The sequence below is a fragment of the Varanus komodoensis genome, unplaced genomic scaffold (genome assembly GCF_004798865.1).
Source record: "Varanus komodoensis strain SLA01 unplaced genomic scaffold, ASM479886v1 scaffold6_2, whole genome shotgun sequence".
NCBI lineage: Eukaryota > Metazoa > Chordata > Lepidosauria > Squamata > Varanidae > Varanus > Varanus komodoensis.
Genome location: NW_025336346.1, coordinates 9285602 through 9300511, shown reverse-complemented (window position 1 = coordinate 9300511; position 14910 = coordinate 9285602). Strand labels below are relative to the sequence as shown.

Below are 14910 nucleotides of genomic sequence, written 5' to 3'. Positions count from 1 at the left end.
CTGCATGATCTGTATGGCTTAATTTATGGAATTACTACTTCTAGCCCAGTATTCCTTCTAAAAATGACGTAAACGTATTGCAAAGGGTGACAGCATTTTGGGACAATAATTATGTTTCCTACATTTAGGAATCTTGGAAAATGCTGTACTGAATCCAACCAATGGTCCATCTAGCTCATTGCCTGCTCACTGAAGGGCGGCTCCCCAGGTTTCCTGAAGCCTTTCCTGCATTACTGGAAGAGCCTGGAACTGTCACCTTCTGCATACAAAGCAGAAGGTGCTTTCTCTACAGCGCTTCAGGGAATGATTGGATCACATTGGCCAATCACAGCTGAGCGCCCCAAACCCATTTAAGAGGATCCTGTAACCCTTCTGAAAGAGCTGTCTGGGACAACTCTGTAGCTGATCTGTTTGAATTAATTTTTGTTCAGTTCAGTGTTTGGGTCTTTGCAGTAGTTCTCAGTCACTTTTTTGCTTGTGGTTTAAAGTCACACTTCCTATTATTAAGGCCCAGGCTGACAGAGCTGCCAAAGGCACAGGTGTTCTGATTCCAGAACACAGCATTATAGTTTGTATTCCTAAGCCAAACCTTTTCTGCATATTTGTTTTGTCTAGTGTACGAAGTGGCACTATAAAAGCAGTACTATTGACCACTGTTAATCTATAGGAAATGATTGGCAGATTTTGTTTAGTATATGCAAAGTGTATACAGTGTAATGGAAAATGTGTTTTAATTGCAAAGTTAAAATGATGCTTCATCCGATAAATGGCTGCCTTCAAAGGAATTCTATTGCATCTTTTGTTGTAAAGTCCTCTGGGTGAAATTATATTCTAGAGGCTTGCAAAGCAAGGATAGGTAGGTTCAGCCTACAGAAACAGATGAAATTCTGATGAATTTCAAATGACTGACTCCTAAAGGCAACAATTATTGAATAGTATTTTGAGAATAAAGGTTAGCTTTTTCTGGTTTGTATACATTGGCCCAGTTTGGACAAACACATCTCAGCTTAACAAACTGAGATTTCAGAAGACCTTTGCCTGTGCATACCATCTTCATTTTGCTTCTTCCTCCCCACTGCAAAAACAACAACAACAACAACAACAACCCACGAGGTCTTCAATTAACTATAATTTCCTGTTACAACCATCTTTGGAAAAAGCTACAATGTTAGCTCCTCGCTTGTTCTGCATCTGGTAAATATAATTTCCCAGTTGGATGTAACAGAAAAATATACTGAAATGAAGACACCATTGTTTAATCACAGTGTGCCCAGAAGAGAAGAGTAAGGGGGGCACACTAGTAAGGCTCTATTAATGTAGGATAAAGTGTACTTGATGTTCTCACTGAAATTGTCTACTGAAACAGATAAAGGAGTGACTCCCCCCCTTTCCAGCCCCTGTGGAACTTCCCAGACTTCCAGCTTCCAACTCCTCCCTCCTACTTCTGAAGCCAAGCAGTTCATTATGAAGACTCCATAATGGTTTGAATGGTTGGCAGAAGGATGACTACTAACCCTCCTTCCTCTGGTTTCTGTTTTTGGTAGAGCTGGTAGATTTAACTATTAAGTTGCCAGCTTGTTATATTTTCTTAGTAAAGTTCACATGATCCATTATAACACCCTTAAGATTTGACTTTTTAAAGGTAATTTTCTGCTTTATAATGAAGAATGGAGCAAAATGCATGTCAGTATCAGAACCAGCCTAGACACAGGTCCCTTCTTAGCAGACTGTTGAAGTGCCCCTTCAGAACTTTTAAAAATAAGCCCTAGATGGTGCTATTGCAACTTGGGCAAAACAACTGTAAGTTGGTTCCTCAACTGTAGCAACCAGCTCCTTGGCCCAAGGAAAACTGCTTTTGAAGCTTTGCTAGCAATCAGCAAAGTCAAAAAACCCCCTTTGAATAAGCCCAAGTAGCTGTTTTTGTAAAGTATGGATGCTTTTCTCACATGCCCCTTTGTTCATGACTCTACATTATAGAGAAAATCTGTGTTTCCAAAGCACAGGGTCCACCAAAAGGTTCTGTGCATCCTAAACAAATGGGGTCTGTGTAAGGACATATTGGATGCTTGAATTGTGCCCATTTTGTCTAGCAGAAGTTGTGCAGAAGAGCTGAATGTTTCCAAGTTTAAGACTGGTGGGTGGATTCATTATTCTTCTGAATATGAAAAATCCTAGGATTCTCTGCCACTGAGACTCCAGAAAATACATCAACGTTCTTTTTTTTAAAAAATCCACAGGATACATAATTTAGTCTTTCATATATTATGATGAACAGTGTACAAGATCTATACTTCTACTGTTAGTAGTGCCAGAAATAATGAACTACTACATGGAATCCAGAAGCAAAAAAGTAATATTGCAAACATAGTTAGGAAAAGCAACTATTCTATCAAAACTTGAGATCAAAATTCACCCATTTATACTTAATATAAATTTATGTCCTTAGAAGACAGTTTACAGTATGGGCATGCTAAGAAATGGTATCAAGAAGCTGGCCACAGCACATTCCGATCTAGAAACTAAAGTTACATTTGTTGAAAGGAAAAAAATTATGAAACCATATCCAAGCACATGCACAAGAGTAGCAATATTTTGCTCTCCGGTATTATCACCTATAGTAAATGCTTAGCTGGCGCTGAGTCAAAAGGTTGTGAGAAAGCACAAGAAAGCATGACAATGCTACTGGTTGTGTTGAAGCCAGATTCCTGACCCCCAGCAGAATTGTTTCCCCAAAGCTATGTTGAGACCAAAAATGCTTATGAGAGTGCCACATTTGAAAAGTACAACGAAAAGGGAAATACACAATCATGCTCTCTTTCAAATATACACTGAAAGCATGGTGGACGGTTTGACACGGAAAACCTTGTGACAAAAATGGATTCGGGAGACACTTGTGGGCTGTTTTTAATAGTTTGAATGCATCATAAGAATGCCTTCATTCCTCCTTGTTCTCATCCCATTGTTGCTTCAGTGAGAAACAAAGGTTTGGCCGGCTAGCAAAACAGTGGGATTTGTGGCGTCTCTTATAAGCTGCGGTACAATAGGAGCTCTCACACGGTAATCACATGCACATACAACATCTGTGCAGTTCATAAGAGAAAGAAGGAAGCTTATATAGTAGGAGAGAAATCCATCAAATAAAAACAAGCTAGGTGTTCTTAACGTACCATTGACTAAGCTGGCATTTGCATTATCAGTGGCATTTGCACCTGCTGCCCCATCTGTAGTTGAAGGAGGATGGAAGGAGGTATGGGAGGAATCTACTAAGTAATAATGAATAAAAAAAGAATAAACCATAATAATATGAACAAATCCACATGACAGAAACCCTAACAATTATGGACTAACGCGGCTTCATTTTTTACCTCCAAAAGAGATTTGTTTTAAAGAAAGCAACGTAATGTCTAAAAATGAATGTTATCACAATGTTACAAAAGCAGGAACAAAACTCATACGTGGAATACTATAAAAGGAAATGTGAAAGACATTTAACAGAGTTAACAGATAAATTTGGTGAAAAAACTGACTTTACACAGTACGTTTTATTCTTCTACTTCTCTAATGCAGACATTTTAAAATTGCCTTCTAAAGACAAGGACTTTAGTTGAAGCTTAAAAAAAATAAACTGCTCTTAATCACCTGCAGTTTTAGGATCATCCATAAATAACGAAAACATTACTATGTCTAGAACTAATCTACCTGAGGTGCCCTATTTAAAATCTTCATTCATTTTTAAAAGAACACAGTAGTTTTCCAAATACAACCTTCACAAGTCTTCTCAGATCTGACTTATGCTCAGGTAGATGTGCATACAATCCCAGCCTCAGTGTTACCCATAACAGTGAATGTATCCACTAGCTAAGTTTGGCTAGTCTCTTTATATTTGGTTCAGGAATTTAAAGGGTTATTACCAACATTCAGATTTTTATTTTGCATTAGATGAAGACAGAGATTTTAAAAAATCAATCACACTTCTAAAATGTCAGCAGTTTTCCTTACAAAATAGGGAACAGGTCAGGCAAGAAGTTCCTTCACATCAGGAGGAAGCAAAAGTTCCCAGCAGACTTTACATTGATTGGAATTTAGCTGTGCTAGAGCTGAGTGAATAATCCACAATGAATAATTGATCAGACGCAGTTTCTTTTTCTTTCTTTCATTCATTCGTTCGGGTTTTTTAAAACAACTTTTGAACTTTTCAAACTGATTATGCATTGAAAAGTACAAACACTTTAGCAAATAATTTTGGCTTTTAAACATGTGATTTTGGCTTGTTTTTAGTGTCATATCTATCAACATCTGGGTCTAGCATCTTATTTAGGTGCTTAAGTGGTGCCATAGTTGGAGCTGCTATTCTAGAACTAAGTCCTAAGATTCAGGTGGTGCCTTGGGATTTCAGAGGTCAGCAAAGTCTGGTGCTTGCTACAGGCTGGTAGGAAGCTCACTAAGACATGGAGCCACCAAACTGATGTCTTAATATTTTAGGGAACATGGTCCTGGGCCAGATATTATGAAAGCTCAGGGACATAGTTTGAGCAGCTAGTAACCCAGCACATTCCCTTTCTTGGCTGTCTGATCTTCCCCATTGTTACAGGTCCCACAGAGCTCTGATAACGATTAACTTAGCCTACTCACTGCAGTAACACTAGAATCATTCAGTTTTTCCCATAAAGTTGAGGGGGCCAGAGATTCAGGACAGAGTAAAGGAGAAAACCCTTCCTACAGCATCGTGTTCATTTGTGGAATTTACTGCTGCTAGATTTGGTGACAGTCACTAGCTTAGATGGCTTTAAAAGAGATTAAATTTGCAACTATTAATGGATCCTAGTCAGAATGGCTATATGCGACCTCTAGGATCAGAAACTGTATGCCTCTGAATTCGAGAATGAACATGTAGAGTAGAGGGATACAGATTCAATCCCTGCTTGTGGACTTCACAGATGCCCTTGAAGGAAACAGGTTTTTGGTCTATATAAGCACAGGGCCTGATCTTTTCCTGCTATGAAGCATTGGGCCTGCCCTGTGCATCAAATCACAAGCTTCAAGCTTCTCAGAAGGCATAATCAGTAGGCAAGTTGAGCTTCTGGTTCAGGGAAGCTCCACTGAATTCATCTGGCCAGCACAGTTTGCAGCTGCCTGCTAGAGTGAGAGTTCCCACCCAACCATTAGTTTGACCATCAGGTATAAATATACCTGTACATTCCAATGGCCCATCTGCAATTCAGCCTCTGGTCGCCTTCAGTGCCAAGCCAAATGCCTCTGTGAATCCCACCAACAGCGAATGGCATCCATATCCCTCTCTCTACACCCACATTTTAAATAGACTTTTTCAAAGGATTTGCAGTAATAGCAGTACCAGAGAATGACCCAGTGATAATGGAGAGATAATGAGGAGTCCAATTGAAATTCCATCCTACTTTAAGTGAAAGAGCAAATTTCTTGACCATTCACTCAGGTCTATTTTGCACCACCCATGACAGGACAGCCCCATTTAAAAGCCTCAGCCTTTCCTCTGATATGGTAGATTTCTTACTCTACCTGGAAGCAGATGTCCATCCTCCTGTTTCATACCTGTATGATGATTTTTACAAAATGTTAATGAGGGAGAAAGGCAGACACTATAGAAAACTGAAATGCAAACACACATGACTGATAGGCTTTAGAAAGCTTCAAGCATGCATACATTCAATGGATGTATGATGTTTGTGCTTAGAAAATATGGACGTACTCTAATGAGCACTGCAGCTGTAGATCACAGTCCTTTTCAGCAAGGCTCATGCTGGGATCTGACACAAGCCCTGTTTGAAAGTGGTGTGCGGACAGCAGCAGTGTCTGAAAGATTGCGACTCCGCGTAGTCTGATCGTTACACTGCTGGAGACCTGCTCGAATGACTGAAGAATGAATTTTGAGAGCATTTTAGATGCTTTACTGGATATGTAATGCCGTTTTATGAAAACTAGATGACAAACATGGATTTATTTTCACTTATCTCTCAGCTGAATGTGCAGATTGGCAGCTTATTTTGTTTATGGTAAGGAAGACTTTTTCATCGTAGCAAGAAAGAGGATATATTAGGGGGAATTAAAAGTGCCGTTCTCATATAAAAACAGGCACAATGTGTAGACAAGAGAATTCCCACAATGTAGGAATTCTGTTGGGGAGGGAATAATCCAGTGGGTGTTTTCCAGTTCAGCTCCAGGGATTTCATTCTGTTCCCACCCCGCAAAGGTGTCAAAACTGAGACTACAGATTTCAGTCCTTTTTTAATGGCAGCAATCTTGAAATTTGCACCAATTGTAATTTGTACAATTTGCTTTAAAATGTCAAGAGGTTTTTCCTCACAATTGTATACCTCTTCACAGGGCTGTGAGCCCCCTGCCCCCACTTAGCCCTGTTGAGAATTCCATGTAAAAGGAAGGGTGAGTTTTCTGTCAAAATCATCATTTCTGTAAAAAGCAACAGCTCCTGTAATGGGGGTGTGCTGGGACCTGGGTTTCCTCAAACTACAAGAGAGTTCTTTGGCAAAACCTCTTTATTTCCAATGTATATCCAGCAAGCTACAGCCAGCACAGAAAGAGCCACTGAGCATGCGCAGAGTGGTTCACTGAACCCAAACCAGAGACTAGTCCCAAACCTGTTCATTAACCCTGGGACCCACCCATCTGGATGCCCCCTGTGCTGTGGAGATGGGCAAGGTCTACGCAGGCCTTCTAGCTAGCTAGCCCTTTTCTCCTGATGCCACATCATGTGATCAAGAATCAGGTCAGGCTCTTCTGGCTCCTCTCCCATGTCTTCTCCTGGCACTTCCAAACCCAGCTGGTTCTGCCTGAACAGCTGGAGATGGTTGTCTTGAGATAAGCTCTTCATCTTCTACCATCTCTGTGTCTGCAGACCTCATTTCCCAGGCCTCCCCATCCTCATCCAGTCAGGGTCACCCTGGTCCTGGAAAGCACACCAAGAGTAACTGCCTCATTCATTCCCAACAGAGTAGTTCACAGTTTGGTTCCTCGTGAGCTTGGGAAATGGTGAAAAAGGTGCAGGACATGGAGAAGTGTCAGGTCCACATATAAAAATTTGTGATCACACTATGAAAGAGGTGAGTCACCAGCCAAACCGTTTTTCAAATTCAGGTCTATTTTCTTCCACTGGACAGCTTGTTTTTTGTTGCTGGGTTTTTTTTAATGGAAAAGCAACATGTAATTTATATGTAGTCTTCTTTTCTTAATGTTCTTGATGGTGCCTCCTGCACTTTGACCGGAAACTTTTCCCAGGTACTGATGTGGCAAGAATTTCCACAAGTGCATAAGTGTGCACTTGAGAAATGCCTTTAAAAAAATGCAATTTATGCAAATTACCATTTGCGCAAATTTCAAGCCCAGATTTAAAAATACATAGATTACTTGTGCACTTCAAAAAAAAGAATGCAATTGCAGTCCATGCTGCTTGCTGGATCAGAAATACTATAGAATTCTGCTGAGCTTAACCAAGCCAGAATTTGCTGCACTGCCCATTTCAAGTGCAGCCACTGACAGGCTGTACGGAAAGACACGGCAAAGCTCTTTGTCTCACTTGTTGACTCCTTAAAATTATTGATATTAGATATGAAGCGCTTAGTCACCCACTAGTGTTTTTGGAGGAAGCAGATGTTGATCCGAACTGATCATATTAATTCACAGATATCATAGATTCACAAGCCTAGAACAAACCTGAGTTCAGTGTGCATTCTATCTGCACTGATTATTGTGAAATGTATGTTTGAATGCTTAATATAAGAATTGTTCTATAGAAAAATATTACACTTGGAATACACATTGCTTCCCACTTTGTAAAAGTCTAATTATATCTTTAAAATGATCTCTGGAAATAAAATTTTAATAGATGTTATTTTTTCAGTGTGAGGAAGTGAATGGTGGATTGCGGTAATTACCTGCAATACTGAAGAGTACAGGAGTGCTTCATGGAGAAAACTGCCCACCAACCTTTTCTATATACACATGACTATAAGAAAAAATCTGCATGCATGCAGTAGATTTGTCTCTTCCTAATTTTTCTCTCTTCCAAGTGTCTGAGCTGCAAACCTGTAATCAGTTTCCTAGGACTCAGTAGGGCTTCTGAGACAATACAGATAGGGTTTTATAATAATATGACTTGCAACTGTGCACCAATGTCATTGTTGAAGACGTGGTGCATTCTGATTTAGATGCACTCACAATAGACTGCAGGTTAATTAGATTTAGGACTATGCAACATAGAGACAGGGAGCAGAGTGAGCTTTAAGGAAAGTTAACAAAGTATAACATTACCAAAAACATAGCTATTAATCATTCCTGTACTAGTTATGCATAATTTGATAAAACAAAGAATCAATTTATTACAATTAAGATCACAGCAAGAAGATTTGAATTGGCTGCCGTGTGTGGACAACAACCTCCCACCCATTATTATTACTATTTTCTCCAAAGCCTGAGGATTTTCTTCAGATTTTATCTTTCATTAAGGTTAGAAAAATTAAAAAATTGGCTTCCTAGTTCTGTAAAATAAACAGCGATGGCCACTTAAATTTCCATTAAACGTAAGTTGCTTACTTTCCAGGAAATATTCCACAAAGAGAATGATCTCTGATCCAACTGTTCTTCCCATGGATTGAAGTACCTTCCATTTATAGAAGGATAGTTCTGCAAATGGGCGCTTTTCCATACCTGGAATCTAATTATTGGATCCACCCAGATGTGTTTAGAAAGTTAGGCAGGTTCTCACCAACTATGAAACTAGAGGTCACTACTCAGGTGTTGGCATTTACTGTGTATTTTATTAAGAATATAACATATTATATTAATTGTGTTGCTTGTATGCTACTGTTGAGACCTGCAAAATATATTGATACTAGCAACATATAAAAGCTAAGCATATAAATAAATATATTTTATACCAGTATGTAAAATCAGAGAAAAAATTAGATTGTATAATTAAACTCCTGCATGACAGGTAAGAATTTGCTATTTTTTTAAACTAGAATACAGATCTCATTATGCCTAAAGCTTTAATGAGTCTTGGATCAATAAGGCAAAATGTGACCCACACAAATGGTTAACTGGAGCATGTAGCTGATTTAGGACCACGTTCTTACCTTTCCCTTCACACATTTTAGGTGTATAATGTTCACAATGGTCCTCACAGGTCATGACTCATGAACTGATGGGACTGAATCAGCATAAATTCAAGTACTCCTGTATAACCAGTTACTGTATTAGACTTATATCATCAGTGCAAATATTGAGTAAGGTAAAATTAAGAGATGTGACTAAAGTCGTACCTTTCTTATCTTTCTTCTCCTCTCCTTCTTCACCAGCACCTAGTAGAGTAAAGATTATCCCTGTCTGAGAATTAACTCCCACTGCAGTCACAACCATTCTTCCAGAACCCTCCATGACATGAGTACCTAAAAAGATAAAATATAGACATAATTTTAAAAATATTAAAATATTAATCATTTAAAAGGCAATACTCAGAACAATAGTAGTAAGTTTTTGTGGTTTTTAAATCTGTGGTATGGGTGATAAATTCAAACTGAAGGCCACAATACAATACAGAGTAAAGCATTCTTTTAAGTGTGCTGAACTCTACAATTCTAAAGTGAGAGCTGGCAGAGGCTGCTAGATATGAACTTGATAATTGGCCAAGCAACAGTTTCTCAGCCTCAATCCCATGTTGTAATATGAGATAATAATCACATGTTGTACTACATGCAGCACTATGTATTAAGAGTACAGCACAGCCTTCTTCATTTCTGGTCTGCATGTGACTAAATCGAAAAGAAAGACACAAAGGGGGAAAACAAGGTTACAGCTGGATTGTGTATTTGATGCCTGGTTTACTTAGTGCAAAGCACTTCCATTCATCTAAGGAAGACCACCTCATTTCCACTGATTCTTCCTAAGTATTTAAACTTCCCCTGCACTCCAAGCAACATCTGAGAGTTGGACCCTCTGGACAGAATGGGGCTCGAAGGAGAGGAAGCCACCACTAGATGCCAATAATTAATGATTATGTTTATTTCAGGACTGTGCCAAATTTCTGCCACAAAATGGGGGTGGGGGGCAAAATAAGTGCTTTTGCAGGTGCAAAGTGCGCTCCATATCCAGCCTCAACTGTTCAGCTTTCTGCAGCCACTTTATTCCCTCTTTCTGCTGCTTCTTGACCATCATTTTCCTTCCCTCTCTGTGCAACCTCTGCTAATCAGGGACCTTACAGTAGGCAAACTGTATTTATCCTAGCCAGTCAGACTGGTAATCCTCTATAGAATGTCTTCACTAAAGCAAGCAAACTTTATTTGTACACATTTCTATCTTGACTTTCAGTATAAAATTGGACAAAGGGGGGTGCAATAATCATAAAAAGGTTTGAATATAATTAATAAAATTAAATTAATTTTAAACCTTAAACCAGCAAATAAAAGGCTATTAAAATATCTTGTATAGTATTCAAGTGCTGCCCACTATGCAGATAATAAGTTGGATCAATTCTGTGGCACTGTCTTCCCATAGTGCTTTGCAAGGCCATTTCACTGGCTGTTAACAGCAAAGAACAGAAAAAGAGAGAGCCTTAGTTGCCTTGCCATGTATGTTCTCTGACTGGATCCCAGGAACTTCCCAGTGCAGTCCGGGAAGACAAGGCAGAGGCATCACCTGGGCGCTTTAGCAGAAAAATGAGTTTTACCTCCTTGCAGACTGAGATTAACACCCAGCTGTTTTGGCAATGAAGAAACGATTTGCTTTCTTCACTCAATGTGAACATACTAGCATACCCATTCACATGCTCCTTTGTGACAAGAAAAAGTTTGCAAAAATGGGTCTCCAGCTTTGCCTCACCTGATGTATTTACCATTACCTCAGTAGTATTCCAAGGGGCAATATCAGCTTACATTTATACCCATCCCACTGTTCCTAAATTATCTGGAATGAAGAGTGAGCACTGATGAAATCTCATTTAAGGTGGTGAAAACAGAACAAACAAAATCTACATAGCAAACAGCTCCTTCAAAAAAACAAAAACAAAAACAACCCTCTCCAAAAATTATATTGTAGAACTGGAGAGGGTGCAGAAAGGGATAACCAAAACAACAGGAAGGAATTACTTCCCTACAAGGAAAGATTACAGCACTGTGGGCTTTTAAGCTTGGGGATGGGGTGGAGTGAGTAATGGAAGATATGATAGAGGTTATAAAATAAAACATGAAATGTGGAGAAAATGGAAGAAGAGTGCCCCTTCTCTTTCTCTCCCCCTGCCCCCTTTCTTTCTCATACTACTAGAACTCCACACCATCAGATGAAGCTGAATGGTGGGAGATTCAACAGATACAGAAGGAGATATTTCTTCATGCAGCCCATAGTTAAACTGTGAAATTGACGACCAGAAGACATCCTGAGAATCAGGAGATCAGTGGGCACTTGCCTTGACAGCTATCTATTGCTTCTGGTACCTGTGGCAATATTCCTCTGGGAGCACAACCAGCAAAATGCCACTGAAGGGCCCCTGTGAGAACTGAAGGCTGATCTAGAAAGGCTTTCCATCTGATCCAGCAGGGCTCTTTTTAGGTTGCCAAGGGAAGAACGCTGTGCATGTATCACAGAACAGTAGAGTTGGAAGGAGCTAGGAGGTCATCAGGTCCAACCCAACCCTGCTCAATGCAGGACTCCCAGTTAAACCTTCCCCTTCAAATGGTTACCCACTTGTATGGCTAGAAGAAAAAACACTACAGAACCAAGAATACCTTTCCCCCTAAATATATATAAGGTTACACCCGAAATTATTGTGGCTATAATCCTATGCATGTTTGCTTGGATGCAAGCCCTTCTGAATTTAGAGAAACTGAATTCTTAGTCAACACAGTGAGTTGCATCGAGATCAAGATGCATGTAAGGAAATTGGTGGTGACTTGCTTTCTCACCTGCATCCCCTTTGCAATGATTCCCCTTCCCTATCAGCTCATGTGCCATGGCCTCTGCCCTCAGGACCAAAAGAGGTTTTAACTTTAAAATGGGTTCCTGGCAACCATGGCTTAGTTTCATTTTTACTCTAGAGTAGCTGCAAGGTTACACATGGACTTATACGACTATTTAAAGTAGTTTGTTCAAGGCCACAAATGGCCCATTTTGTGGGCCTGGAGAGCTGCAGAGGGAGGAAAAAGTAACATCCATTTGGCACCAAACAATTGGACTGGCCAATGTGAGTATTCAAGATCCATGTGGCAAATTCTAATCCCGATTTAACTGAAGCTAAAAGCCAAGCAGCATAATGGCTCTGGGCTGGCCCTCTGCTCAAAACATACCAAGATGTTTTCCAGTATTTTCACCTGCCTTAAAGCATGCACAGGTAATTTCAGATGTAATATACTATATAAACGATACATAAGTGGGCTGTACATTTTTAATGCATTCATTAATATTGTATTGTGCCCATGAACACAATGTCTTTTAGATCCATTCGTGGAAGACTGCCTCAGCTACAGAGATACAAGAAATACAGGAAAAAGAGGAATGGTTCAGAGGTAATAGCAAGACACAGTGTAATTTTGCTCCTGACCGCTCTTTCAAACAAGGAGTTGATATTGCCTCGGAACCTACTTTCTACAAGATATCAACTACTGATGGGGTATTCCCTGAAATACATCTAAAATGTGTTGTTTTTACAAATCTTCCTGTCAGTCCAAATTCTTTCCTTGCATTTTTGAATGTGGATTATTGTTAGACCTATTAAAGAAACAATAATATAAACTGAGTTATGTAAGTGTACCAAGTTATATTCTTCTTTGTGCAAGTACAAAGTACACTTTTACCATTTCTTAAGCATAAAACGTGTGAAGTTGTTTGTCATATACACAGAAACTATAATTAGCAGTAAATTAAAAGAGATAACAACACAAATCATTTTAGTGGTAACTGTTTTCATGTCCCTCCACTCCCAAAACACTTCTATGTTGTAAAATAGTGACAGATCCTTTGAGAAATCATAAAAATAAAACCACCATCATTTTGCAGGGTTGTTTTAAGTACCTCATCCTTGCTGCACAAAGTGCCATGCATTTTAGTTAGATGACCCTTTCTGGCTGTCTGGATGATGTTGCAAGGAAATGGAGGAAGGAGGCCAGGGTGCTGTCTGGATGTGACACAAGGCGCTGGCCCAGCCTCTTCTCCCCGCTGCCTCCTGGGCACGCTCCTTTTCTTCTTTTCTGCAGCTGATTTAGAATCGTGGAGGGCAGCCAGCACAGCTCTTTCATGCTGGCTGCAGTGGGGCCAGGAAGAGGGCTCGGCTTTTGGACTCAGCACCAAGGCTGCAAAAGGTCAGGGCTGGGGCTCTGAATAATCCAGTTTCCACCCCAATGATGACTGGAGGGTGTAGGATTATGCCTTTACAGACTTTTTAAATCAAATGTTATGTTTCACTGAGCAATGAGGAGACCCTCAACACACATTTGCACACACAACTTGCAGTGGATGTCTTTCTCTACTTCTGTCAGTAAGAATAATTCTCTATCATTTTGATTGCTGTTACTAAAAAATGACCATTTTAATTCTTTTCTGAATAGGTCACCTTTATAATCCCATTTTATCACCTTTATAATCCCATATAAAATTGAGTGTGGCCAAAAACAAACCAAAACCTTCTCTTGGGTTCTTCTCATGATGCTTTTTGAGATGGGCTCTTCCCATAATGCTTTTTGAGATGCTGCCTTCTGTCCCGATCATCCAGTCTTAGAATGGTAATATTCTAATTCCTTCTGTCAAACATCCTGGCAGCCGCAACACCTCTGACGCCAATGCCTGGTGGTTTCACTGCCTTAGTAAGATTTCCTTCCTTCCTGCCTGCCTGCCTGCCTGCCTGCCTTTTTCACTGTCAAGCATGCAATAGAATATCCATGGCCAACTGCTAGGTGGTTTCTGTATCTCCAGGGATCTGACCTTACAAGCTGTAGCAGCAAGCACCCTGATCCCAGCTGAAGTCTTTTGGTTATTGTGCATCACAGGAGTTTTTGCAGTTCTTGCAAGGACATACTGGGAAATGGAATCAGGGAAAAAGCCCCTCACATGTCAGCTCCCACTGCAGCTGGTATGCTCCTGCAGCCACCACAGGGCCACCCAAGACTGACTTGCAGAGAGAGAAGGAGAGATTCTACCTTCTCAGGTCATATCCTGCACTGCTTCCAGGCTCTGGAACTCCCTGCTGAGGGAAACCTCGGAAGCTCTTGGATTCTGCCAACGTGAGAAGACATTTGTATTCAGACAGGCTTTGTTCCAACTTTTAAATGGACCTTATCGATGACCTCAGTTTTAATTCATGAGTGTTTTTGCTGATTTGTGTTTTCATTGGTTTTTGTTTTAACTAACATTATTTTATTTCTATTTGAATATTGTTAGCTGCCTTGAGCACAACTTTTAGTGGAAAGGCAGGATATAAATGTAATCAATAAATACCACGGATCGGATCTTGGTTCTGCTGGACTTGGTATGTTTGCGTCATTTAAAGGGTAACATTGTTTGAAAATATCTGTTGACACACATAGCTGTGTGATTTACTGTGCAAATTTTAGTTTACATAGGTCCTAAAATAAGAAAGGAAACAGTATCAAAAGTGGAACTTGCTAGAATGGGGAGCAGGAATATTAATAGGGAAAGAAATAAACAGTTGTTATTTGTGTGCTCCTAGGCAGTTGCCACAATACCTAATAAATGAACATGGATTTTCTATCTGCAAATATATGAAAAGAAATAACATAATCAATGCAATGAAACCATTCTGCGCGCACACACACACACACACACACACACACCCCTTCCAAAGAGAAGGCAAATTCAAGCAAACATTATTTGAATGTTCAGTGAAACTGAATGAACACAAGGCCTCTTAAGTTGGAA

General features: G+C 39.8%; 1 protein-coding gene across 8 annotated transcripts in view; it reads right to left on the bottom strand.

Moving 5' to 3' along the window:
* The window catches only part of ATP2B2 (ATPase plasma membrane Ca2+ transporting 2), a 172210-nt gene that overhangs the window by 70713 nt on the left and 86587 nt on the right, over nucleotides 1-14910 (bottom strand). For 4 of the 8 annotated variants that reach the window (XM_044451478.1, XM_044451480.1, XM_044451481.1 and 1 more), the window contains exon 5: nucleotides 9312-9437. In XM_044451478.1, coding sequence (XP_044307413.1) covers nucleotides 9312-9437 — 126 coding nt within the window. Of the gene's footprint in view, nucleotides 1-3167; nucleotides 3264-5535; nucleotides 5569-9311; nucleotides 9438-14910 lie in introns of all 8 variants that reach the window. The other 4 variants (XM_044451476.1, XM_044451479.1, XM_044451477.1 and 1 more) reach the window with 3 other exon arrangements.